Below are 24047 nucleotides of genomic sequence, written 5' to 3' on the forward strand. Positions count from 1 at the left end.
ACGCAGCTGGTTCTTCAGGAAATGATCGGAAAAGACAAGTTTCAACCAGGCGTCGGCTTGGTTCTCTCTACATTCCCATTCCGTCGGCTCCTCAGCCCTAGCGTTACCCCAAATTGGAGATGAACGTACGATGCCACGAGAGAGCCATTACCATCTATAAAGATATTATCGCACGAATTGATTTCCAATCACCTGCAAGTCACTACTTTTTTTTTAATTCGTCTCCATTCAGTTCACCTTCGTTAAATTCATCTATTTGAGTCGCATTCACCCCACAGGATGGCATTTCCCGAAGAGACCAAATCTGCCGCCGAAAGCCTGCGTCAATTCCTCCATGAGCTCGAACGTGACAACGACCTGGTGACCATCACCGAAGACGTCGATCCGCACCTCGAAGTCGGTGCGATCATCCGCAAGGTCTACGAAACGGAGGAAAAGGCCCCGTTGTTTGAGAGCTTCACGGGATACGACAGAAGGGATTCCGGCCTGTTCCGCATCCTCGGATCCCCCGTGGGTCTCAGCAGCGTGCCCGGCCAGAAGCTGGGCAGAGTTGCCAGGTCGTTGGGACTGCCACCGACCGCCAGTGGCAGGGACATCGTCCTGAAGATCAACGACGCGAAAGGAAGAGCGCCGTTGCCTTCGACCAAGGTTTCTACCGGGCCGGTCAAGGAGTATAAGTTGTTTGGGGACCAGATTGATCTGACGGCGCTCCCGGCGCCCCTGGTCCACCAGGATGACGGCGGGAAGTTCCTGCAGTCGTTTGGGATGCACATCGTTCGCACGCCGGACGGGCAGTGGGTGAACTGGTCGATTACACGGAACATGGTCAACGACGCCCGGTCGCTCGTGGGGCCGGTCATCCCGCGGCAGGACATCGGTGTCATTTTCCAGATGTGGAAGGATAGAGGCGAGGATATGCCGTGGGCGCTCTGCTTCGGCGTCCCCCCGGCGGCGATCATGGTCAGCAGCATGCCGATTCCCAAGTGGACGAACGAGACGGAGTTCATCAGCGCCATCACGGGCCAGCCGCTCGAGGTGGTGCAGTGCGAGACCAACGACCTGTGGGTGCCGGCGAACGCCGAGGTGGTGATGGAGGGCGTGGTCTCAATCTCCGAGACCGCGCCGGAGGGTCCCATGGCCGAGTATCACGGACTGGTGTTCCCCGGAGCGGCCAAGCAGTGCCCCGTCTTCAAGGTCAACGCCATCACGCACCGTAAGGACCCCATCGTGCCGATTTCCGTGACGGGCCGGGCCACCGAGGAGAGTCACACGGTGTGGGGGATTATGCAGGCCGCCGAGGTGCTTCATATCTGCCAGCGGGCAGGGCTTCCGGTGAAGATGGTCTGGAACCCCTTCGAGTCGCACTGTCTGTGGTTCGTGGTCCAGGTCGATCGGACGCAACTCAAGGATCGCAAGACGGAAATGAAGGCATTCTGCGAGGAACTAGGCCATGTGGTCTTCGGCTCGAAGCCCGGCTGGTACATCCCGAAGCTGTACGTGGTCGGCGACGACGTGGATCCCACGAACCTGAACGAGGTGATCTGGGCGGAGGCGACTCGCTGCCAGCCGGAGGTCAACGAGTTCTTCTTCCACGAGTACGGCAATATCCCCCTGATTCCCTACGTCACTCACGGCGTTCAGCCGACCACGGGGTATCATCGGAAGGTGGTGCGATGTTGTATGTTTCCCTGCGAGTTTGAGGACGACATTGTGCATTGGAACGAAGGATCGTTCCGAGGGTCATTCCCGGCGGAAGTGCAGAAGAAGATCAATCAGAAGTGGGAGGCGTACGGATTTGGGGGCTAACATTGATGTACGGGGTACCTCTGTACACAGTAGACATTTAGCAACAGATGTGGCCTGGCGGGTCACTTGACCAACCAGAGGGCGTTGAGATCATATTGGAAATTGGCTTTCCTTTGTTTTTTTCGTATTCCTTTTCTCTTTTCTCCTTGAAATTGGGGTGAGGGCATTCCCATTAGTCATGTCGATAGGGATCAGCACGGCCGCCCACCGAGATGAAGTCACCTCCCATCTGGATCATCCTGTGCATCTGCATCAGTAATTATTGATTCTGATTTGGAGCGTCGGAAATCAGATTTTTCCTTGGCGCTGACTCAGCGCACCTTCCGGGAACGTCCTGTCTGCCTGAGGCATGTTATGCCAAGCATCTCGGCCTTTGCTGCCTCTTCTCTTCTCCGGCTGCTCCCTCGATCACGCCGTGGTGACCGTCTCCCCGGATTGAATAATCCTTTCAGTGTCATTATCACAGAGAGTCTTCCTTGCATTCAGATCTTCGGCATCCCCACCAACCATTCATGACGACAAAGAACCTACTCATTATATCAGACATCCCCGGCTGCTCCGATCCCACGGCGAGTCAGGACCTTGGCAGCACAGGAGGGCGAGGACCTTCTCCGTATGAGGGATTTTCCATCGAGATCGCCGTCCGAAAATGATGTATGAACTGGCTACGGAGGGAGTCGGAGACGGTGACTTCCTGCTCCAGTCTCTTGGACTCCTCGACGCCTAGTCACCAACACGATCGTCTCGTCGATGCGATCTACCAATGTGAATGCGGCCGGGGGTGGGCCAGCCATGCAGTCCGGGGCCATCGTCTCCAACCCCAGATTAATCGGGGCGGCACTTGGGGTAGAAACCTACAGCTAGCCAGTGGGTGAGACACGCCTTCTCGTTCTCTTCCGATAGTCCTGGGCTGGGGATTTCTCCCGGCAATTCCCGCATGCAGTAAGCGCCTGGCTGACTCATCCGCGCGACACCCGAAGCGGTAAGTCGCGCCTCGTCTTCCTTCGCCCAGGGGCAGAGCCTATCAGCAGGGCGGCTGCTATACCTCCCTCTGTTGCGACGCCGGCCGAACATATCAGACCCTCCGACGACCGTCCAGGGGCCGAGAATCGACCCTCCGAACGTATCCCGGGGGAGGGACAGTCCGCCGCATGGCCCTGGGGGCACGCTCCACGCCAAGCACTGGCCGGGCAGGAAAAAAAAAAGCTTGGATACCCGAGAAACAGAAACCTAACCGACTGTTTCCTGTCTTTCGTCCCCCCCGCACACGCACCCCGCAGATGAGGAATATCGTTCCTGCGGTTGGAACAGTTGGAAACGGAAGCTGAACGAATTTCCCCATTGGAAGGATTCGGGCGAATTGCCTGCTCCAAGACGCGCAGGCCGCGGGCCTATCATCACATTAAGCCGTCGGGGAGGACCCATCCCAGGCCCACGGGGGCACATATCCATTAGGTAACGACGCAGATTTTGCCCATACAAAACTCGTGTGTGTATCAATGGACGCCCCCCACCCACTCGGTCACTCCATTCAGCTAGTATAATATTTAAGGTCCGCGAGAAAAATTGTCTGCTCTTCTTCGTCCTGCCATTTCGTTCACCATCTGCCCCGACTCGTCGTTGAGCCTGCTTTGCCTCCTACATGTCGCCCTCCCAACCCCAGCATGACCCGGTTCGGGACCCCATCGATGTAGAGCAGGACGACGCGACGGTGTTCAGCGACGAGAAGCATGACGACCAGCCGCCGCAGAACATCTTCAGCCAGGGTGGCAAGGACTACCGCACCCTGGGCCGCTGGGATACCGTCTTTGCCCTGGTCACCAACCAGGTCGGCCTCGGCGTGCTGTCCCTGCCGTCCTGTCTGAAGACCCTGGGCGTCGTGCCGGGCGTCATCGCCATCATCGGCCTGGGCTCCCTCTCCGCCTACACGGCCTTCGTGCTGCTGCAGTTCTATCGCCGCTACCCCCAGGTCGTCAACGTGGTCGACATGTGTGGCATCGTCGGCGGCCCCATCCTCGAGATCGTGGCCGGCATCGGTCTCTTGATCAAGGTCATGATGACGTGCGCCTCGGCCAGCGTGACGCTGTCCGTCTCGTTCAACACCCTCAGCAACCACGCCTTCTGCACGGTGGGCTTCCTGACCATCGCCGTCGTGGCCTGCTGGATCCTCTGCCTGCCGCGCACCGTCAAGTTCGTGTCGCAGAGTGGCATCCCTTCCACCATCAGTATCCTCGCCGCCGCTCTGATCGTCATGATCAGTCTGGGCGTGGCTAATCCCGCTGCCGCACCGCCGGGCTGGGAGAACAATATCCAGGTCGTCGGCCGGCCCACCTTTCGCGAGGGGCTGAACGCCTGCCTGAAGATCTGTTACGCCTACGCCGGTAACATCAGTTTCGTCGGCTACATGGCCGAGATGCGCAACCCGTCGCGGGACTTCCCCGTGGCCCTGGCCTGTCTCGAGGTTTTCTCCATCACCATTTACACCATTGTCGCCATCGCCATCTTCTGCCTGGCCGGCGACTACACCACCTCGCCCGCCCTCGGCTCGGCCCCGCGCATCCCCGCCAAAGTCGCCTACGGCATCGTGCTACCCGCCGTCTTTTCCACTGCCATGGCATTTGGCCAGACCGGCATCAAGTACATCTACGTCGTCGTCATGCGCTGGATGAACGCCACCCACCAGGTGACCGATCGCAGTGTCAAGTCCTGGTCCACCTGGGTCGGCTGTGGCATCCTGTACTGGCTCGTCGTCTGGGTCATCTCCAACGCCATCCCCGTGTTCGACTCCATCCTGTCCATCTCGTCCGCGACCACCATCGCCTGGTTCACCTTTGGGCTGAGCGCCATCTTCTGGTTCCACCTGAACTGGGACTGCTTGTTCAGCGATTGGAAGAAGATCCTGCTCTTGATTCTGAATTCGCTGCTGATCATTCAGTCGCTGTTCATGAATGCCGGCGGTCTGTGGTCCTCGATCACCGAGCTCATGGACATCTTCGCGAACGACTCGAGCCAGATCCGGGGATCCTTTTCCTGCGGTGACAACTCCGCGGTCTGAGACTCGACGTGAACCCGCTGGAACCGAAAATTTCTCCCCCAGGACTGTGTCCGGGGACCTTTGTACATAGAATCAATGCCATATTTGATAGAGGAGCGCTTTGGTATCAATCTGCCGGATAGATCTGGACATATCTTACTACCAGAATATATATACATGCAAGGATAGACTTTTCATGACTGTATTTATTGTGCCCGTGCCGTAGTCGAGTCCTGGCATATTTGATTTTGCCCTGGCGTCTTGCCGATCCCGGGGTTGTTTGAGTGCCTGAGGCCGTAATATGTCAAGCGTTCGAGAATCCCGAAGATACTCTTGGCATTTTCCGGTCGCCCGACGGGGCTTTTTTTTTTTTTTTTTTTTCCTTCTCTCTCTCTCTTTCTTTCTTTCTTTCCCGCCGCCCCTGCTGTACGGACGTAATATGCTCTAATAGCTCAATGAGTAGTTCGATATTTGATAATTCACGAAACAGTTTAAAAGATCTCATGAGTAGAATTCTATTTAATTACCTTCCTCTCGAAATATCAGTTTGCTAAAGAGTCGAGCTGATCACTGTGGTGTTCGGCTGAAAATATAAATTGTTGACATACCAGGTCACTACCATGACTGACCGTCTTTCAGCCTGGCTTTTTGGTCTAGTTAGAAGTCATATCGTCAACATAATACTCATATCGATACCTGAATATTTCTCCATATATTATTGCTTGTCTACTCCAGACATCTGTCATTAAGATATCGGGAGGTTGCCTGTCCACGCAGAGCATTTTACGCCATTGTTTGAAAGTCGTTATATACAATAAATTTTTTTCGCGCTCAATGCGCAAGGAATTTATTGCAACAAGATATAAAGTAATAGCAAATTGAGAATTGGCACTCACCTCTGGTGACCATGGTGGCAAGCTTTGCATCGTCAAGAGAGAGTTACCACCTCTAGTCAAACGAGATGTTCAATTTTTCTCCAGTTCGCGTGCGGGTGCCATCGTCATTGAACGTTGGATGACCGTTGATGAATGCTAGTGGGCCTGGTCGCTCGGAAGGATCGAAGATCATTTTCAAGATCATCTCCATGTACATCTTGCAGGTCTCAAGCCTCAACATCGGTTGGTTTCGGAAATGCAACTGAAAGAACAATCGCTCGGACTCGGCAGCAGAGTGGTCTTTGTCCTCCAACCGGGTGCTACTGCAGTTCTCATAAGCGGCTTCGTATCGTTTGCACCCACTTTCAAAGGGCCCAGGGCCCGCGTGAATGGATACCCACTGGATGTTGGGCGAGTGGCGCATGTTGGACTGGAATTAAAAAATCGAGAATGTTCTCCCGGGCGAGGTAGAAAGGAGGCATGCAAATGGAATACTGGACGTCGCTCGGTGAGATTTTATACTGTTTCTTTCGTTGAGACCACAATCAAACCCTCGTCAAAGAGCCACTCGGGACATGCCGCCGACCTGGTGGAATACCTATGCCCCATGAAAGAGGCATAATTTTTCGCAGTCGTTGTTCTCTCTGAGATTTAGGGTCGGTCAGGGATACATTCAAGTCCTGATCCAGATTTATCAATATAATGCGTAGACAACTCTCTGGAATATTCAATGATTGAGTGTTTATGTTTATCTCCTTGTGGCCTCTGCCTAGTCCTCATGTGGCCTAGTGCACACGGGAAATCCACCTTCATCATTCAAGCACTCTACGCGGTGACACTGTTGAAGTTTCATCCTTGTTGCATTTCGGCTTATTTTTATTTCTGGCTGTCATTTCATGCCGCTCAGCGCGTGGGCTCATATGAGAGCTTGCGTCTTTTGGTAAAGCCTCGGACCATCTCTGGGGGTTCTCCTGGGAGTGCGAGAAAGGTGCTGATACTGCCAACCCCGGCCTGACCAGCCTCGATGTCAAGCCCCCAAGTTATCCAGTCCCCTTCGCTCACTCGGGTCCCATCCGCGTGGAAGGTGGGATGGCCATTGACCACGCCAGCAGGGCCGGGACGATACCTCGGGTCCACAATGGCCATCAGAATCTTGAATGCATGATCAAAGCATAGTTCCTTGAGACTTGATGAATAAGAGCTCGATATCCGGGAAGCATCGACATCTACCCTGATTACAATCCAACCGGGCGGAGGTACGTGGGCGGGTGGCAGCAGGTGGCACTGCATCTGTTGCATGCGACGCAAGGCGTACAAATACATGTCAACCTCTCTAGGAAATAGGCCTCCGCCAATATTAATCGCTACAAGCTGCGACCCAATCCGGCGCCACAAATTCGAGAAGAACGCCATTTTTAAAGCGAGTGCTCCACGTGTTGTTGATTGCTGCGGGAGGCAATTATCAGGAAGATTGACTGTTTTTATACTTCCTCTAATCGAAGATAAGGGATTTTTCCGGCTGGTTGAACCGGGAAAACCTTTGTCAATGTAGGAGATAGTCTCGGGCTTCCTAGTCACGACCAGCGTTCAATTATTGGCATCTAAATAACCGTGTGGTATGTGTGAAGATAAAGTGTCCGAATAGACTGTGACAATGTCAAGACCTAAACGGAGTAAGATAACTATCTAGAAGTGCTCAGCCACCATTGGGCCCACCACCACTGGGACCTCCCTGCGGAGGCCAATCGCATGCTTGAAAATTCTGCAGATTCTGGAATGCGGTATGATATTCGCTGCGCGGGTCGTGATAAAGACGCGGAAGTGTTCGCTGCTCTGAGGCGTCGTAGAGGCCAATCAATGCTCGAACATCTCTTGGACTAGGAGAGCGCTTAATCCTGATTTTGAAATCTCTACCTTTGAATTTGCGTATAGTGGGACGAATCGTCGTTGCGCTCCGTTTAGTGGCCACATTACTGTGGTAGAGCATAAGCGAGTCCCAGTCTATTTCATTTTCTGGCGACTCATGAGGATTATGAGGGAGATAATTGAGCTCTTCCATTGTGAAAAATAGGGCAGTGATATTCCACCCGTGATCTAGGGCGGCGCGTCGATTAACACAGACCCCATCCGGAGCATAAAGTTCATCAACAGTTTTACCCTGGCTTTGCTCACCAAATCCTTCGATCTGTGGGCAATCATCTCAAACACCGGAGCGCGTAATTGCCAAAAATAGAGGTCTTGATGTTCATGGAATAAGCCAAAGATATGTCCGATTATATGGGCGATTCTCTCTGGAATGGTATTTGCTGCCACTCCTGTACCAGCAGGTTCACGTTCATCAGGGAAAAAGGCAAGAGGCCCTGGAAGTAACTGACTGATAGGACCAACATATTTACCGATAGTTGACGAGAACTCGTAAGGCCCAGGGACCCCGTGGATAACTAGCGAATTGACGCGATCTCTCATACAGTCCTCATAAGAAAGCTCGAAGAACCTAAAACGAGGTTCGGGCAACCCAGCCACATACCATAAGTTGATGGCATGGCGTAAATCAGCACTGAATACCCTCCGCGTGGCTTGACTATCCCAGCAGTAAAACACTATACCACCAGGCCAGGTTGTAGTAGTTGGCGAGCTCAGATCAAACGGAATAGCACGCTTAATTTTAGTTGAGAACTGCCAGAGAGGATGACCGGCATTCACAAGAAAGGTGGAAAACAGCAGTATCAGGCTGATAATAGAGGTCCAGTGACGAAACATCTTGACTTAGAAAATTGGTGGACATAGAATGGTGTAGAATTTTTGAATGCCAGGGGTAGGTTGACGAAGTGGTCAAGAACGATGGAATTGATTAAGATGAAGAAACCAAGATGATCAACTAACTAGGGGTCAAGGTAGGCAGGCTCCTTTATCTTCATGGCTGATATCTTGGAGTTTTCCGCTTCATTCATGGAGTAAGTTCAAGGACATCCCAGTGGAATTTCCCGAGTTGATCATGGAATATGACATTGGACTTATAGACGACAAGATCCTCTTCTGTAGGTAGAGGAAAAAAGCACAAAGGATAAGCGTGCTGTTATTTATACTGCTCCCTAGGAACTATGTCGCAGATGAACTCCTCCTGTTGCATGAACCAGGCATTTCGTACTTTCCACGGCTTGTCTTCATGCAACTGAATATCAAACGATCGCAGCAGCTGGGGCACGACTTTCTGCATCTCCATCAAAGAAATCGCCTTTCCCACGCAGGAGCGCGAGCCGGCTCCGAAATTGAAAAAGGCCTTGTCCATATTTTGCAGTTGCGCGGGCGAGCTTTCCAGCCATCGTTCGGGACGAAAGACATCGGGTTCGGGAAAAGCGTCCGGGTCGCGATGCACAACCCAAGGATTGACTCCTACGGTGGTACCTCCGGGGATATACGTGCCCGCCAGAGTAACCCCTTGATCGGGCACGCGGCGCTCCAGCGTCATGCCGATAGATGGATGCAGTCGCATCGCCTCCTTCATGACGGCCCCAAAGTATGGTAGATGGTGGACAGATTCCTGGTAGGAGATGAAATTGCCAAGTTGGCCGGCTCGATCTGCTCGGTCAATCTCTGTCTGCGTCTTTTTCATGGCGGGAGGATGACGTATGAGGTAGTATAGAATGGCTCGCAGGGCGATGGCGGTCGTGTCGGATCCTGCGAAGACGTTGGTTGACAGATGCACGATCAAATCCCTAGTCGACAGCTTCGTGGGATCCTCCTCATGCATCGCCATCCAGCGAGACATCATGTCTTTACCTCCCTCTGTGGCGGTCTTCTCCATCTCTCCATCGCGCTGCAACGATCCTCGGCTGTTGATGGCCTTCAGGGTAAACATCACCACCTTGTTCCACAGCTCCATTTGAGGCATCACAAGAGGAAACAGAGAATTCCCCAACAGGACCTGATGAGCCTCTGGGATTTGGCCACACACGGCGGCATACTGGATCATGCCGCGAATGGCCTTGATCATGCCGTCCACGTCGCGTCCCTGCTGGAGAAATCCGAACTTTTGTGCGAAACACATCTCGCCTACGACGTCAAAAGCATAGTACTGCAGCCAGGTAGCTAAATCGATCGGTTCCTGGGCGTCAATCGTCTTGCGGATCTGGGTCAGGAAGATGTCGGTGCACGAATCCACGGCCGGCTCAATTTCTAGCATTGCAGTCATACTAAATGCGCTAGCGATGGGACGTTTCTGATCGCGATGAAAGCGCTCGTCCCGCGTAGAGAAGAGATTCATCTGCGGTCTTTTGTTCCACGAGATGCATTGGATGGGATAGAAGGCCGTCTGTCCTGATAAGCTATCGTCGCACCCGAGTGTTCAAGGGGCAGTCCTACCTTGGTGAAGTTCTTATTGATGCCGTAGATAATGGAAATCGCCGTCGGATCACTGACCGAAATGTGGTCAGGGCCAATTCGCACCAATGGACCGTATCGTCGGTGCAATTCCAGAGCCGTTTGATGATGCTGCCCTTGCCACACATTATGCAGCTTCCAGAGTCGCGTATAGCCAGCCAGCCATGGCCCAGGGATGCCTGACAACCGCAATCTATTTCTTAAGAGGCGCGCAATGATCAGTCCGAAAAACAAGAGCGCGAGTTTGAGTTTGTCCGTCATGGTCGTGGAAGCAAATGGATTGAGGAAAGTTTTGAACAGGAGGATAAACAGCGAAGGCCCATTTAAAGTCAGTGAGACTCATGCGCCGTACTATTGTCCATCGCTGCAGAACCCCGCAACAGACACCTCGTGATCGGCGGCTGGGCAGAGCATTCCTCAACCATTGAGATTGTCAGGATATCAAGACGCGCTGCACCATAGGCGGAGATCAGAACCCCACCGAAATCCCAGCAGTTTAATGCTTACCTTGCAGGACGTCAAGATTCGCACATTTCGGCCTCAAAATATGAATGTCTCGAAAAACATGGTTTCCAGTACCTAGTTTGACACTATCCCCTCGGGCCTTAAGGCCATTTGGCCCGTTCGGCGACGACGTTCACATGTGCATAGACCTTGTCAACATTCCTAGAGGAACCCCTTGTTGGTAGGGCCCAGAATCAAATAGCCCTCTAATAAAGAGGCGAAAACAAGCCACATGGACGCCTCTGATCGAGACGAGTTTAGCGGAACCGAGGGAAATGGCTGCTAGATCTGGTGGGCACTGATACAACTAGTCTGTATCTCTACAGCGTTGATCTTGCCAAGTCTCAGTTCCACAACGACTCTCGACTTCAACTGCGCGAACACGACATCCGTAGGCCTCTGCCATCGGTTTGGAGAGGTAGTTTCGACTTGGTGCATTAGCACTTGTTGGTTTGGGGCCTCGGTAACTACGAATGGGCACTGGTACTGGCGAATTTGACCGACGTGGTCCGCAAATGGTCGAGGCTGAATGGGTGTTGAGATCTAATGCGGATGAGTACTTGAAGCAGAGGAAAGCGTGCCAGAATTGTCGATAGCCTCGCGGTCCCGACTCCTCGACCGTGGCGACAAAGGCACTGATCACGTCGTCACGATGTACGTTGGGGACCAGCAGGTGGCGGTTGTACACGTCGAAGATGCGCGCCGCCCAGGCCTCATATCGCGCCGCATCCTCAATCAAATCCAGGTCCCGCGCCATCAGGGCCATATTTTGCAGGCAGCGGTAATAAACCGCTGTCTCGATGTTCGCCTGGTGATTGCCGTAGGCAATTTCGTACCCCCAGTCTCCTAGCCCGTGCTCGATCAACCCGCCGTGACACTCCTTGGTGCGCATATAGTCCATATAGCGGGCACCTGGCTCGTAGATCTTTTTGAATACATGGGTAGATCCGTAGTACTGCTTGAGTAGCTGAGGTAGAAAACAAATCGCGCATCCCCAGGTGATGGTGTCATGTGAAGGACCACACATATAAAAAGTCTCGGGCGCCATAGTGGGAACCAACCCGTTGGACTCCTGCGTGTCAATGATATCGTCGAGGATCTTCGAGTAGACGGCCTCCATGTCTCGCACGTGCTGAGTAACCGGGGCTAAAAGCGAAGTCACATCTAGCCAGCCAAACTTCTCAATTTGGGGGCAGTCGGTGTGGTAGCTGAATATGTTACTGGAGAAGGTCCAGTAGCAGGCGTTGATGAGGGCATTCACATCCTCTTTGTCGGTGGTCAGGTATCCGAGTTATCGAGCCGCAGATGAGACATGTCGCGCACTGACAGCGTGAATGGTAGGGTAGATTTTGATCGTCAGCATCCAGAGAGGCCCCTTCGATCTGGATGTATCGAGCGCTCGTGAAGCTGAAGTCCGGTGCCTATGATTCCCGGTCGCCGCCGAGAGTTATCTTGGAGTAGACCCCGTACTCGAATTTTTTGAACAGAGGGTCTGCCATGTACACCTCTCCCTCTGGTCCTACTTCCTCGGAATAGCGCACAAAGATTTCGGACTCTGACACCCCACTGACTTCCAGATGGACCATAATGCTACTGTTCTGACCCAGGTCGAAGACCGTGATGCCGGGTCGAGTGACTTGATGCCGGACCGGTTGAAAAGTATTGTGCAAGACCACGGGGGGCTGGCTTTGGTACCGCAACTTGCCTCGAGGTCCCATTAAAGGTTTTGCCTCGGCCCAGGAGTCGACGCTCTCGTCGTATCACGGAGAGTCCCACCCCCCTGGGTATTGACGCCGATCAAAGTCCTCGGAGGCGTAGATATTGGCCAGGCTGGTGGCACTTTTGCGCACTTCCCACGAGGGATCGGTGATGATCGTGTCGTGGGACCCGTCAGGGTAATGCAGATGAATTTCGGCGAAGAAGTATAACTCGTTACCATAGCGGACGTAGGTGTTATCTTCGTATGTAGGCCAGAAGAGCCGGCTGCCCTGGTCTCCTGCATAGAAACCATTGCCAACGTGGGCGCCGATGACGTTCTCCCCAGCCTGCCAAAGTGCGGTCGCATCGTATCCTACGAACTGCACAGTCCGGTGGTAGTTAGTCTATCCGGGGTCGAGCACATGTTTCGACGCCGGCTGCCCATTGAGCGTGAGGTCAAAATGGCCCAGTCCCGATGCCAATATCACTACACGCTGTGGCTGCTGCGTGGGACAGATGGGCTTCCGCAAGTATAGGGGTTTGTCACCGCCGTCACCTAGCCAAACCGCCTTCAACCGATTCGCTTCGCCTTCAAGCCAGGTTCGAGAGATCAAACTGCTATGGGGCATCTATTATTAAGACACGTTCTGCGGATTAGCGCGAGAAAAATACGACATAGTGTTGGAGGGGCGGCTCACGTAGGTTTGATTTATGCTATACGGAGGCAGTAAGCCAGAGCATCACGGATAAGAGGTGTAGAACTCATTGACTGAGCTCTGGTACTGAACGGCATTTTGGTCCCACACCGTAACTTGCCAGTAGTGAAAAGTGGTGGACTGGAAGGAGGCGATAGGGGTGTAGACGACGTTACGCTGAGCATCACTTTGCACACGCCCCGAGTCCCAGCAGACAGAATTGGTGGCCGAGGCAACGGGACCAGCAGCGATCCATAAAATCACACGGTACGCAACCTGTCGAAGATTCCCATCATTCGAGACGAGGGACCAGTAGAAGCGGATATCATCCGTGTCAATACCAATCACCTCTTGAAACCCGTGGATACCGCAGTCAGTCACTTTCATTTTGGCACAATAGCTGGAATCAGGCGACTTGAACAAATTGCCTCTAGATCAGCGCCACGACGTGTCTCGAGCTCAAATAACACATACAGTCTATGCGTCTCGCTCCCACCTAGCTCGAAGGCCCTCCTTCGGACTCATGCTACACCGAGTCAGTGGCAAAGACGCTGTAATCCTTGAGATATTCTGGTCACCGGAGACGAACATGGTCTGATTGGGCATGAAGGCCGGGTCTGCCCCGGTGATGCCAGAATGGCTTGAGTGTCACCTCGCAGCCTAGCATAGCAACTGGACACCTGCTATAGGTTTCCAAGAGCCATGGCCCCGGGTGTGCCTCATTGCCAAGTCCTCCTCATAGTGACGAGGGATGCGTTAGTGTTCGACTATCGAATCCCTCTCTTTAGGCCAAAAATCTCTTTCTCAGTCGGTACTGACTCGCGCTAGGCTGGACCCGCTACGTGTCAGGTGCAGATACGAAGCGCATTTCACCTGATGTTCTAGCATGCCTCTCCTCTCGGCTGCCCTAACTCGGGCTATTGCAATCCCTTGGGGTGATTTCCACCCACTGAGAGGACTTCGTTCATCCATTATTCATGCGTTGCCCAGCGTCAGCTCGGTATAATATCCCCCGTACGAACGACACTACCAGTACCCTTTCCCCGCATTGTTGATTTACCCCGGCCGGGGTTCGTGATCGGTGCCTCGAGGTTCCTCTTAAACAAGGGGTGAGCCTTGTTAACAAACTCGCGACTATCCGAGCACACCATTGAAATATCCTCTTTGGCTATTGCACGCGGCTCTCGGTTTCTACGGAACCCATTTTTACGACGGATAGGCCTGAACAAGTGGCCAAGATGGGACGGAAACAGACTATTTTCTCCGCCCTTTTTCTGGCAGTCGGAGGTAAACTCCATGTGGACTGATGCGTGAATTTCCTTTATCCTGACTGATTTATATGCGGCTTCCAGGCTTTCTTTTCGGATATGACAGTGGAATCATCACCTCGACGATCTCCTTAGACACTTTTAAGGAATACTTCGGCGACCCCAGCTCGACGGTAACTGGAGGGGTCGTGTCGTCCTTTCAGGGGGGTGCCATTGCGGGTACGATGGTCAACATACTCTTTGCGGATAAACTTGGGCGAAAATACACCATCCTAGTGGGCGCAATTATCTCTTGTCTAGGATGTGCTTTGCAGGCCGGCGCAGTCAACATGGCCATGTTAATCGTGGGCCGCTTTATCGCGGGCCTGGCGGTTGGCATGTTAACTGCGACGATCCCCATGTACGCCTCTGAACTCTCCGAGCCCCAATTTCGCGCCACTCTGGCCGGTTTGTTGCAGTGGATGTTGAGCTGGGGGTTCTTGGTGGCCCAATGGCTGGGATATGGTTGCTCCTTTGTCACAAACGAGTTTTCCTGTATGTTCAAAGCTTCCTTGCCGGTCAGGCAGCCCGAGCGTTGCACTGCAACGAACTAACTTCTTCTCTGGAACAGGGCGCTTCCCTCTCGCCGTGCAGAATATTCCCGGCCTAATCCTCATCAGCGGCATTTGGTTCCTGCACGAGTCGCCTCGCTGGCTAATGGAACAAGACCGTCACGAAGAGGCTCGCAAGATTCTCGAGAGCCTGCGCAGCGGTCTTGATCCTGAAAGAATTGACCTGGAGTTCCGCGAAATCCGGGACGTCATCCTGGCTGACCGTGCGCTTGGAGATATCACCTGGCGATCTATCATCACGAAGCCCTCCTGGCGTCGCCGACTCATCCTCGGCTGCGGCGTGCAGGCATTTGGGCCCCTATCTGGCATCAACGTAATTAACTAGTAAGACTTTCTCACCTGTCCTGTCCTGAGCGCTGGCTTTAGGATGATATTAACGAGTTTGTAGCTACGGTCCCCGCATCTACGAGATCTTGGGAATTGATAACCACACCTCACTTATGATTGTGGGAATTAGCGGTGCTCTTTCTATCGTGTACTGCACAATTGGACTATTCCTGCTCGATCGCATTGGACGTATTAAGCCGCTCATCGTGGGCGCCGCGGGGTGTGCAGCGGCGTTGCTTGTGAACGCAGTGCAGGCCCAATACATGAGCCCCGAGAACGCGCACCAGCTGCGGTCCATGGTAGCCATGAACTTTGTCTTCAGCCTCTTCTATACGCCTACTGGCATCATCTCCTGGGTTTATCCCGCGGAGATTTTCCCGGTGGAGGTGCGAGCCCTAGGTAACTCCCTGACCACGTTTACGAACTGGACGGTCAACCTGGTCTTTGCCCAGTTTTCTCCCTATGCGCTTGATACCGTCGGTTTTCGCTATTTTTATCTCTTTTTTGCCCTGAACGTCATCGCTCTTACTTGCTACCACTTCTTTTACCCCGAAACTAAAGGTCGTTCGCTTGAGCAGATGGACAAGCTCTTTGGCGATCAGCTGGTTCCGCACGCTATGGAAGACCCCGAGGGCGCACTCGCGGCCGTGGAAAAGGATCAGGCATTGTCCAGCAAATTTGAGTTTGAGGAGAATCGGAAGTCCCGGGTGAAGTGAATTTGCTCTGGTATACGCAGTACACCTTATGCTGGTGTCGGGGAAAGGTGGACTGCAGGGAAGGGGGGGGATTTTAGGCCAGCTAGTAATTAGGTCTTTAGTCGTGATTTGGTAGTGATATCCGAACTATCGAGGGCTCTCATCCATTCATTCTGTGCTTCAAAGCCACAATGCACAGTGTCGGAGTATGTGGACGTTCGCCACGGAAAAACAGGCAGATTTCGATCGGGCATGCCAGACATGCCATGTCCACATACCGACTACGACATTGCTTGCCCTAAACCGGCGCTAATTGTAACTAAAATCCTTGGGAGGTCTACCACAAGAACTGCCTGGGATCTAGATGCTACCTCCCAAAAAAGAAAAATCCACCTGTGAAACTTCAGCCCCAACATGGCGCCAAGGTGGGCCCGAATCTTTTCTGCACCATGCTTACTCTCCTGACCATCTCCAGCGTGGTACCTTTCTTCGGGGTGTTCAGGACTCCGCGAGCTAGTATTCAAGTGGCTCCCTGTCAGCTGAAACCTATATCTACCTACTCAGTTAAGTGCGACGAAGACTGGTCAGTATGCGGTGCAAGGAGGTCAAAGGGTCGCCGCCGCCGCCAGTCATCCCGATAGCAGTAGCTGTCCATTGAAGCCCTCCGTTCTACTTTCCCTCATAAAATGGCCCTCTTCTGACTGAAGACTCGGGCGGTACCGGTCATGTAATCTTACATGGAATGCATTCTGGGCCTACGTCCCTGAGCTGGCTGCTCGCTAGTTACGGTAGGTTCCAGAGTAGCCTCGTGCATCCCCGCCAGTGTTATCCAGAAATATTGACCTCATAGTCTTGTTGATTTTCTAGCGGGTGTCATGGCGTTACCTCACGAATTCCCTCTTCTTCTTTGCCTACCCCACGACAGATGCTTGAGAAGAGAACATTTACAATTCTCGATCTTTGATCGACCAACCGCTCACAAAGTGTTCGCATCGTGCCGCCAGACCGATTCCTTCTTTCCAATCTCCCAGACCGCTCAGCAATCATTTCTACGGTGACCCTCTCTCCTGACGTGTGTTGGAAATTATACCATATACAGGATTCGCTATTTCGAAATAATTTTCATATCATTAACAAGATGCGGACGGACGCGGTCATCGGACTTGTCCAGAACTTACAGGACGGCCACCACACGACGAGTCGAGTAACGTGAATCAGCGAAATCGTGTAGCATTGCTTTCTCACAAATTGCCGCACAAAGAAAATACTTCTATTCAGCCCCGATCAATCCCCCCCCAATCCCCCAAAGTTGAACTCTGTCTTACGATAGAATGCCGATTCGGTGGTCTTTCGGTTCGCTCCCTCCTCGGCACTATCGCCGAATGGTCAATATATGGATGGTGGAAGAGGGTCGTGCTGGCCTCGTGGTCACCGCACAGTTATTTTCCTCGCTATCTGCTGGCCGTGCTCATGGACTGCACTCACCTCAACGCTTTGAGACTTGCGATGCGGATGATAAACGTTCTTTGAAAACCTGACATTTCACTTTACTAGTCAATCAACAGTTCTTTCGAATGTATTCAGCACACTCTTGCTCTGGAACCATCACTGGATTCTGTGTGTATTTGATGCTTTCCTGCGCTTCATGATCGAGATAACTTTGCTGATCTATCGTCTTCCTTAGCAGCTTTGGTCATACTTTATTGGCCACATAGAAAGCAAGATCTCAGTGGCCTTTAGTTAGCTGTAGGGGGGATTGCAAATAATCTAGGCTGACAAAGGAACACCTGTAAACACCTGTAACTCAATATCTCCGCTCTAATAACAGTGCAATACCCGGAAAGTAACAGGCCAATCCCTTCGCTTGTAAGACTCCTTCATTTCCGCCCTACTCAGCCCGGCAGTCACCATCACTGACCTCTCCAATCAGATTGGGCGTCCCGTCCTCGCATCCATTAGGCCAGGTCACTGGCCCCGGTGCCTCGTAGCTGGTGGGAACTGGGTTGTCAATCTTCACCAGAAGACCCGGCTCGTGCCATCGTAAACACCAGGGATTTTCACTGTGGGACTGGGGACTCCATCGCCATGTCCAGTGACCTTGAGCTGCGCACATCCAATATAGAACCGGGCCTGGCTACAGGTGTTCGCCGCGGGGCAGATCCTGGGGGAGCTGGAAGGTAAAATTGCGAATTGGTTGACCATCGTGAAAATTGCCCCACTGGATATTTTACTGGTCAATATGGGTGTACGTCATGGCGTAAGCTTTGAACCAGTCTCCTTCTCCCTTATAGGCATTGGCGGCCACGCCGTCGGGGGCTCGACTGAGATTGACGGCTAAAGGGCCCGGGTGACCAATTTCAATATTGACAGTGAACCCGATCTGGTCACCAGGCGACACGATATAGGTCTTAGTTGCCGCCATTGTGTCATCGTTTATACCCCCTTCGTTACAAATCATGTCAGGGGAAGTCACTTCGCCGATGGGACTCTATCCGTTCGTAGTGCGACGGACGTACTCATACGGCTGCGTGATGACCCCGTTGACCACCAGAGCTTCTAGGTTGTAGTGAGACAGGGCCGAGGGTGTGAAGCCAATCACGGCCAAGAAGCAAGTCAATGGGACCTTCATTGCAGTGGACTAATTACTCAAATGGGTCAAATGAGAACAGGTAGAGGATAGGAAAGAATAACTATTATACTTAAGAAAAAGGCTCACCAGTGAATGTCCTCCCCCTCTGTGAGGAGAAGTCGCTCATTTCTTTCTCCCCGTTAAAACGACATACTCCTCAGCGCTCGGTGGCTCTCAACCCGAGTAGTGCCGAAAGCCAGCAAAGATGCAGCCATTATGTCTCATTCGCGTATAGTAGTCGACCCACTGCAGCACAAGCGAGACCTTCCAGAGAACCAATATTTTCTACGCATAGTAAGCTCAGACTCCAGCCCTTACCCCCTATTCCTAGTTCCTCACGGGGCGTTGAGTCCGGGAAGAAAGAGGACAAACTTACGGGGGAAATGATACCGAGCTCAAAGGAATGTGGGTGGTTGAGATCCCAGACACTCCTATTGGCATTGTAATTGCATGAATCTCCTGCACAAGTGTTCGGAACAGACCTACCGTGGACGAAATTCAGCGACCAGTAGACGCTTCCAGGATGCCATGTCCCAAGGTCGGGCTTCTGCGCTAGGCAAATAGACTATAGAAGCCTAGTCCAGTCGAGTAATGCTGTACTTGGCTGTCCCATGTTCCCTGGCTTACCTTTTCCGCGTGGTCTTCTACATTTTTCATCTACGGTAGGGTTTGACAAGTACACAGTAGTTGACACCTTCACAGGTTCGATCCCTCGCACATATACCAGAATGTTCCATATAGAAGTAAGTCAATCAGTTTTCGTACGTGAATGTGTACGCATTATTGTCTGTCCATGAAGAAACCATTCACACGCTGGATTCCACAGACAAGGCACACAACTAGACATGCTGAAGCACCGAGGCACCGAGGCAGCAAGGACCTCAGGGACTAAGGCAGTCAGGCAGTCAGGCAACAACACGGCAATAAATACCTTCCTATCTCGGCTAGTCTATCTAGACTCTCCCCTTTCGTGTGAGGGAAAACACAGAACGGAGTAGTGAAATTGGATATGATTGAAAAGTTCTTGGGAATTATTGACAATAACGGAGAGAAAGCAATATCTGTACATGTAATCCATCAAACGATTAACCTCCTACAAGCCCCGCACACATAGTGGTGTCTGACGTCGCGAAATAAGACCCGACTCTATCCTTCAAGAAACAATTCCCTCCTTGGCCCCCGTCAAAGGCGGCGGTTAAGTTGGCGGAATAGGTGACGCCTTTGCATGTTTCCTTGGTGCGGTCTCGGTTGTAGTCCACGCAGGCGCCAATGCAGTCCTCCAGCGAGTATTCCGTGCGATAATCCAGATCCTGCACTTTGCCCTTTCCGTCGGCCGACTTGACGCCGTTCGGCCAGTCCACGCTGCAGAGAACCGAGAACAGCGATCCAGTGGAGGCTCGAATGGTGGTTTGATTGATGGCCGGGCAGGGATCCGAGGCGAGTCCACTGGTGCCGGAGGTGGCGGGGGCAGACGAAGTCGCCGACATGGTCGTTTTTTCTTGGGTAGTGGACGGACTGGAAGCGCTACTTCGCCAGCTTAGCCTCTGCTATATTTCCTAGGTCACACCGGGGCTTATAAATACCTTGATATCGCGGTGCCCGTTGACTGAGGTGAAGTATTCGTGTCGTGATTCTTGCTGGCCAACGAACCACCGACTCCTCCCCCCACGGCTCCTCCAACAATCAACGCTGCGATGATCACCGACAGCCAGAACACCGCCGGTTGTAAGCCACAGATAGTCTTCTTTCTCGCAGGTGCTTTAAGGGGCTCGGTCGTTGGGTCAGGATCGTATGTAGTTCCGTAGTACACCGTCCCCGGCGGAACGATAGGCTGCAAGCCTTCGGCATCTCGGTTGACTGCCTTTTGTTGCGTGGGAGCGACTTGAAGTCCGTCCATAAGCCTGATAAATCGAAAAACCGGCTAAGCAGTGAGGAAGGGATGCCCCAGGACCAACTACTATATATAGGCCCCCAGTCACTCCTAAATGGCAATCTCTCATTGACAGTATGTTAATTATCCTGGTCCATAAACAAGGAATCTAATTGCTCCTACTGACCCGCCGAGAATGACTGATCCCTGCCGGCGCTTAATCGAAGGCTCTCATGCGGCGATTATTATTAGCAGCACCCCTGCGCGTAAGCACCAGATGAAATGAAGTGAAACGGTGGTTTCAATTTCCCCAAATCCTTGTCATCATTGCGCTATCCCAATGGGATTTCCTCGGTCGGCGAGGTATGTGACCCGTGATGACCTGGGGAGCCCTGAAATTGGATGGCCCACGCACGTTAGGAAGAGCGTCAATTGAGGTAAGAACAGATAGGGTCTCCTGGCGGGCTAGCGCTTATACCGCCTACGGATGCTCTCAATTTGAAACCCAGCAGTCAGCCACCCATCAGTCTTCCGGATTACCGGTCTGTTTCCACCAAAAACGACACTCCTCCTGCGCAAAACGATCGCGGACCGACTGCGCCACGACGCCGGCATGCCAGCTGCGACCTGTTGATTTCCTACTTTACCCCTCTTCTGGGCGGCTATCATAGGCGTGTGGTTGGGAGAACAAGCGCAAGGCTGCGAACACAAAACTGCCTTACTCTCCTATGACTTCAGCTCCACTCACCTACCTTCCTGCTCTAGACATCTTAAGCAGAGTTTGCCCGAGCAAAATCTGCTTGAAGCTCTGTCCTGCTTCTCTGATACCTTCGCTGCTCGTTGCCGAAATGCGACCGAAAAGCCGCATTGATTTTGCGATCGCGATTATCTGCGCCCTCCCTCTCGAGGCGGAAGCGGTCGAAGCCCTTTTTGATGAAACCTACAATCGGTTTGGGAAACACTACGGCAAACAACGGGGCGACGCGAATGCATACGTAAATGGACGGATTAGCAAGCACGATGTGGTCCTGTGCTATATGCCTGGAATGGGCAAGGGAAGTGCAGCCAGTGTTGCCTCCAGCCTGCTAGTCAGCTACACAGGCATCAAGCTTGCTTTGGTGGTTGGTATCTGTGGAGGCGCCCCACCGCCACCCAAATATCAAGAGATATTCCTTGGCGATGTGATCATCAGTGACTCGGTGATCGAATATGACTTTGGCAGACAGTACCCTGGTGGGTTTCAACCGAAGACTGGTCTGAAGGACACGCTAGGTAGGCTTAGTCGAGAAATTCGGGCTCTTCTAAATGGCCTTCGCGCCGAGAATGCCCGCAGTGAACTCCAGGATCAGACACAACAGTATCTTCACTCCCTTCAACAGACAGGGACCAAGTGGTGTCATCCCAGGGTCCGTGATGTCCTTTTCCAGGCCTCTTATCCTCACAAGCATTCTGACCATGCTTCTCCTGCTGGGTGCTCCTGTTCTGGGAGTGACGTACCTGACCAAATTTGCGAAGAGGCATTAGGCAAGGAGTGCGACGAGCTGGAGTGCGACCAAGGTCAACAAGTCCGATGTCGAGAGATTTCGGACGCCATCCAGACCTCCATATATATTGGACCCGTTGCCTCTGCCGACACGGTGGTGAAGTCTGGACAGCATCGTGATGAGATTGTCAAAAGAGAGAAGGTCATTGGGTTTGAGATGGAGGGAACAGGGGTATGGGACAATGTTCCATGTGTTATTATCAAGGGGGTATGTGACTATGCCGACAGCCACAAGAGCAAGGTGTGGCAGGCATATGCAGCAGCAACCGGAGCGTCGGTGGCAAAGGCTTTCTTGGAGTACTGGATGCCGGCAAACCATAAAGGTCAGTAATGTCTCTAGTAAGAGTTTAGTCCTGTCAAATATCTTATATTCTTGATAGATGCGAGCAACAATCGGCACCTAATGATCCCATTTGAGAAAAATTTGCATTTCGTGGGCCGCCAGGACGAGATTAGGAAGATAGAGGATTTAGTCTCTAAGCCAGACGGACCGAGAAAGCTTGCTATTACTGGATTGGGGGGGGTGGGGAAGACCCAAATTGCGCTGGAGCTAGCTTACCGTATGCGAGACAGAGAGCCTGAATGTTCGATCTTCTGGATCCCGTGCACCAGCTACGAGGCTGTTGAACAGGCTTGCATGAGCATTGCGCAACTGGTGGGGCTCCATAATGTGGAGCCAGCCGAGGTGAAAGAGCGGCTCCAGGCTTTCTTCAGCCAGACCGACGAGAAGTGGATCCTTATTTTCGACAATGCAGATGCAATGGATATGTGGGTTACGGACAAACCCCCGGCACCACCACTCAAGAATATCATCCCTCGGAGTGAGAATGGCCATGTACTCTTCACCTCGCGCAACCGCCAGCTTGCATTGAAGCTGGCAGCAACAAACGTGATCTCTGTTCCCGACGTGGATCAGAAGACTGGCAAGGAGATCTTCAGGAAACTACTAATACAGAAAGATCTACTTCGAGATGATCACGTGGCAGACGCACTCCTTGAGCAGCTTGCTTTTCTCCCTTTGGCAATCAGCCAAGCCGCGGCTTACATCAATCAGAACGGCATTTCCTTAGCAAGATATATGTCATTGCTGGGTGAACAGGAGGCAAGCACAATAGAACTGCTTAGCGAGGAGTTTAAGGATGACGGACGCTACGCAGAGATCCAGAATCCAGTGGCTACGACTTGGCTGGTCTCCTTCATGCAAATCCAGCGGGTGGATCAAACAGCAAGCGACTATCTGTCGTTCATGGCTTGTATTAACCCACGGGATATACCAGAGTCGATTCTGCCGGCCACAGCTTCGGCAAAAAGAAAAGTGGAAGCATTAGGTCTTCTCAAAGCATATTCCTTTGTAAGCGCACAGGTTGATGACAGCATTTTTAGTCTTCATCGACTGGTGCATCTTGCCACTCGAAACTGGCTTAGAAAAACAGAGAATCTTGAGAGTTGGGTAGAAAAAGCAGCCGACCAGTTGGACAAGATTTTTCCAAATAGCAACCATGACAATCGACAAAAGTGGAGGGAATGCCTATCTCATGCACTGTATCTGGCGAACAGCGCAGAATTCCAGGCACACCAGGACAACTACCATGACTTTCTTGCAAGAATAGGAGACTGCCTGCAGAGTGATGGAAGATATAGCGAGGCAGAGATTGTATTTCGAAACGTCCTAGAGATGCTAGAAAGACCCTGCGCACCTGAGCATCCTAATACTCTTACCAGTGTCAGCCAACTGGGTTGGGTACTTGCGCGACAGGGCAAGTATGAGGAGGCAGAGGCCATGCACCGACAAGCACTCCAAGGTCGTGAGCAGATCCTTGGTCCCGAGCATCCTGATACTCTTACCAGTGTCAGCCAACTGGGTTGGGTGCTTGATAACCAGGGCAAGTATGAGGAGGCAGAGGCCATGCACCGACAAGCACTCCAAGGTTATGAGCAGGTCCTTGGTCCTAAGCATCCTGATACTCTTACCAGTGTTAGCAATCTTGGTTCAGTACTTGATAACCAGGGCAAGTATGAGGAGGCAGAGGCTATACACCGACAAGCACTCCAAGGTCGTGAGCAGATCCTTGGTCCCGAGCATCCTGATACTCTTACCAGTGTCAGCCAACT

The 24047-nt window shown here is 52.5% G+C and overlaps 11 protein-coding genes across 11 annotated transcripts; 4 read left to right on the top strand and 7 right to left on the bottom strand.

Moving 5' to 3' along the window:
- Positions 1 to 279: 279 nt before the first annotated feature.
- On the top strand, positions 280 to 1806 carry KD926_003236 (UbiD family decarboxylase; the record flags this gene model as incomplete). The annotated part of the gene is made up of 1 exon (XM_053094701.1): positions 280 to 1806. One exon carries the CDS (start codon positions 280 to 282, stop codon positions 1804 to 1806), a length of 1527 nt encoding a protein of 508 aa, XP_052950557.1.
- A 1642-nt stretch (positions 1807 to 3448) lies between these two features.
- KD926_003237 (uncharacterized protein) lies at positions 3449 to 4861 on the top strand (the record flags this gene model as incomplete). The annotated part of the gene is made up of 1 exon (XM_053094702.1): positions 3449 to 4861. One exon carries the CDS (start codon positions 3449 to 3451, stop codon positions 4859 to 4861), a length of 1413 nt encoding a protein of 470 aa, XP_052950558.1.
- A 927-nt stretch (positions 4862 to 5788) lies between these two features.
- Positions 5789 to 6139, bottom strand: KD926_003238 (uncharacterized protein; the record flags this gene model as incomplete). The annotated part of the gene is made up of 1 exon (XM_053094703.1): positions 5789 to 6139. One exon carries the CDS (start codon positions 6137 to 6139, stop codon positions 5789 to 5791), a length of 351 nt encoding a protein of 116 aa, XP_052950559.1.
- A 479-nt stretch (positions 6140 to 6618) lies between these two features.
- Positions 6619 to 7128, bottom strand: KD926_003239 (uncharacterized protein; the record flags this gene model as incomplete). The annotated part of the gene is made up of 1 exon (XM_053094704.1): positions 6619 to 7128. One exon carries the CDS (start codon positions 7126 to 7128, stop codon positions 6619 to 6621), a length of 510 nt encoding a protein of 169 aa, XP_052950560.1.
- Positions 7129 to 7411: 283 nt separating this feature from the next.
- KD926_003240 (uncharacterized protein) lies at positions 7412 to 8475 on the bottom strand (the record flags this gene model as incomplete). Its single annotated transcript, XM_053094705.1, has 2 exons — positions 7412 to 7893; positions 8037 to 8475. 2 exons carry the CDS (start codon positions 8473 to 8475, stop codon positions 7412 to 7414), a joined length of 921 nt encoding a protein of 306 aa, XP_052950561.1.
- Positions 8476 to 8791: 316 nt separating this feature from the next.
- On the bottom strand, positions 8792 to 10356 carry KD926_003241 (cytochrome P450; the record flags this gene model as incomplete). The annotated part of the gene is made up of 2 exons (XM_053094706.1): positions 8792 to 10027; positions 10078 to 10356. 2 exons carry the CDS (start codon positions 10354 to 10356, stop codon positions 8792 to 8794), a joined length of 1515 nt encoding a protein of 504 aa, XP_052950562.1.
- A 550-nt stretch (positions 10357 to 10906) lies between these two features.
- On the bottom strand, positions 10907 to 12317 carry KD926_003242 (bacterial alpha-L-rhamnosidase-domain-containing protein; the record flags this gene model as incomplete). The annotated part of the gene is made up of 3 exons (XM_053094707.1): positions 10907 to 11863; positions 11927 to 12020; positions 12070 to 12317. The coding sequence occupies 3 exons, from the start codon at positions 12315 to 12317 to the stop codon at positions 10907 to 10909; spliced, it is 1299 nt and encodes a 432-aa protein (XP_052950563.1).
- A 42-nt stretch (positions 12318 to 12359) lies between these two features.
- On the bottom strand, positions 12360 to 13379 carry KD926_003243 (bacterial alpha-L-rhamnosidase-domain-containing protein; the record flags this gene model as incomplete). The annotated part of the gene is made up of 2 exons (XM_053094708.1): positions 12360 to 12677; positions 13104 to 13379. The coding sequence occupies 2 exons, from the start codon at positions 13377 to 13379 to the stop codon at positions 12360 to 12362; spliced, it is 594 nt and encodes a 197-aa protein (XP_052950564.1).
- Positions 13380 to 14230: 851 nt separating this feature from the next.
- Positions 14231 to 15914, top strand: KD926_003244 (sugar porter family MFS transporter; the record flags this gene model as incomplete). The annotated part of the gene is made up of 4 exons (XM_053094709.1): positions 14231 to 14279; positions 14345 to 14794; positions 14871 to 15195; positions 15260 to 15914. The coding sequence occupies 4 exons, from the start codon at positions 14231 to 14233 to the stop codon at positions 15912 to 15914; spliced, it is 1479 nt and encodes a 492-aa protein (XP_052950565.1).
- Positions 15915 to 17906: 1992 nt separating this feature from the next.
- Positions 17907 to 20419, bottom strand: KD926_003245 (uncharacterized protein; the record flags this gene model as incomplete). The annotated part of the gene is made up of 6 exons (XM_053094710.1): positions 17907 to 18063; positions 18143 to 18381; positions 18899 to 18953; positions 19009 to 19087; positions 19685 to 20046; positions 20106 to 20419. The coding sequence occupies 6 exons, from the start codon at positions 20417 to 20419 to the stop codon at positions 17907 to 17909; spliced, it is 1206 nt and encodes a 401-aa protein (XP_052950566.1).
- A 701-nt stretch (positions 20420 to 21120) lies between these two features.
- KD926_003246 (uncharacterized protein) lies at positions 21121 to 24047 on the top strand (the record flags this gene model as incomplete). Its single annotated transcript, XM_053094713.1, has 2 exons — positions 21121 to 22258; positions 22316 to 24047. Coding segments are annotated over 2 exons (2870 nt in total), but the record flags the coding sequence as incomplete, so codon positions are not given.

This window comes from Aspergillus affinis (genome assembly GCF_023601865.1).
Source record: "Aspergillus affinis strain CMG 70 chromosome Unknown NODE_177_length_56191_cov_86_868339, whole genome shotgun sequence".
NCBI lineage: Eukaryota > Fungi > Ascomycota > Eurotiomycetes > Eurotiales > Aspergillaceae > Aspergillus > Aspergillus affinis.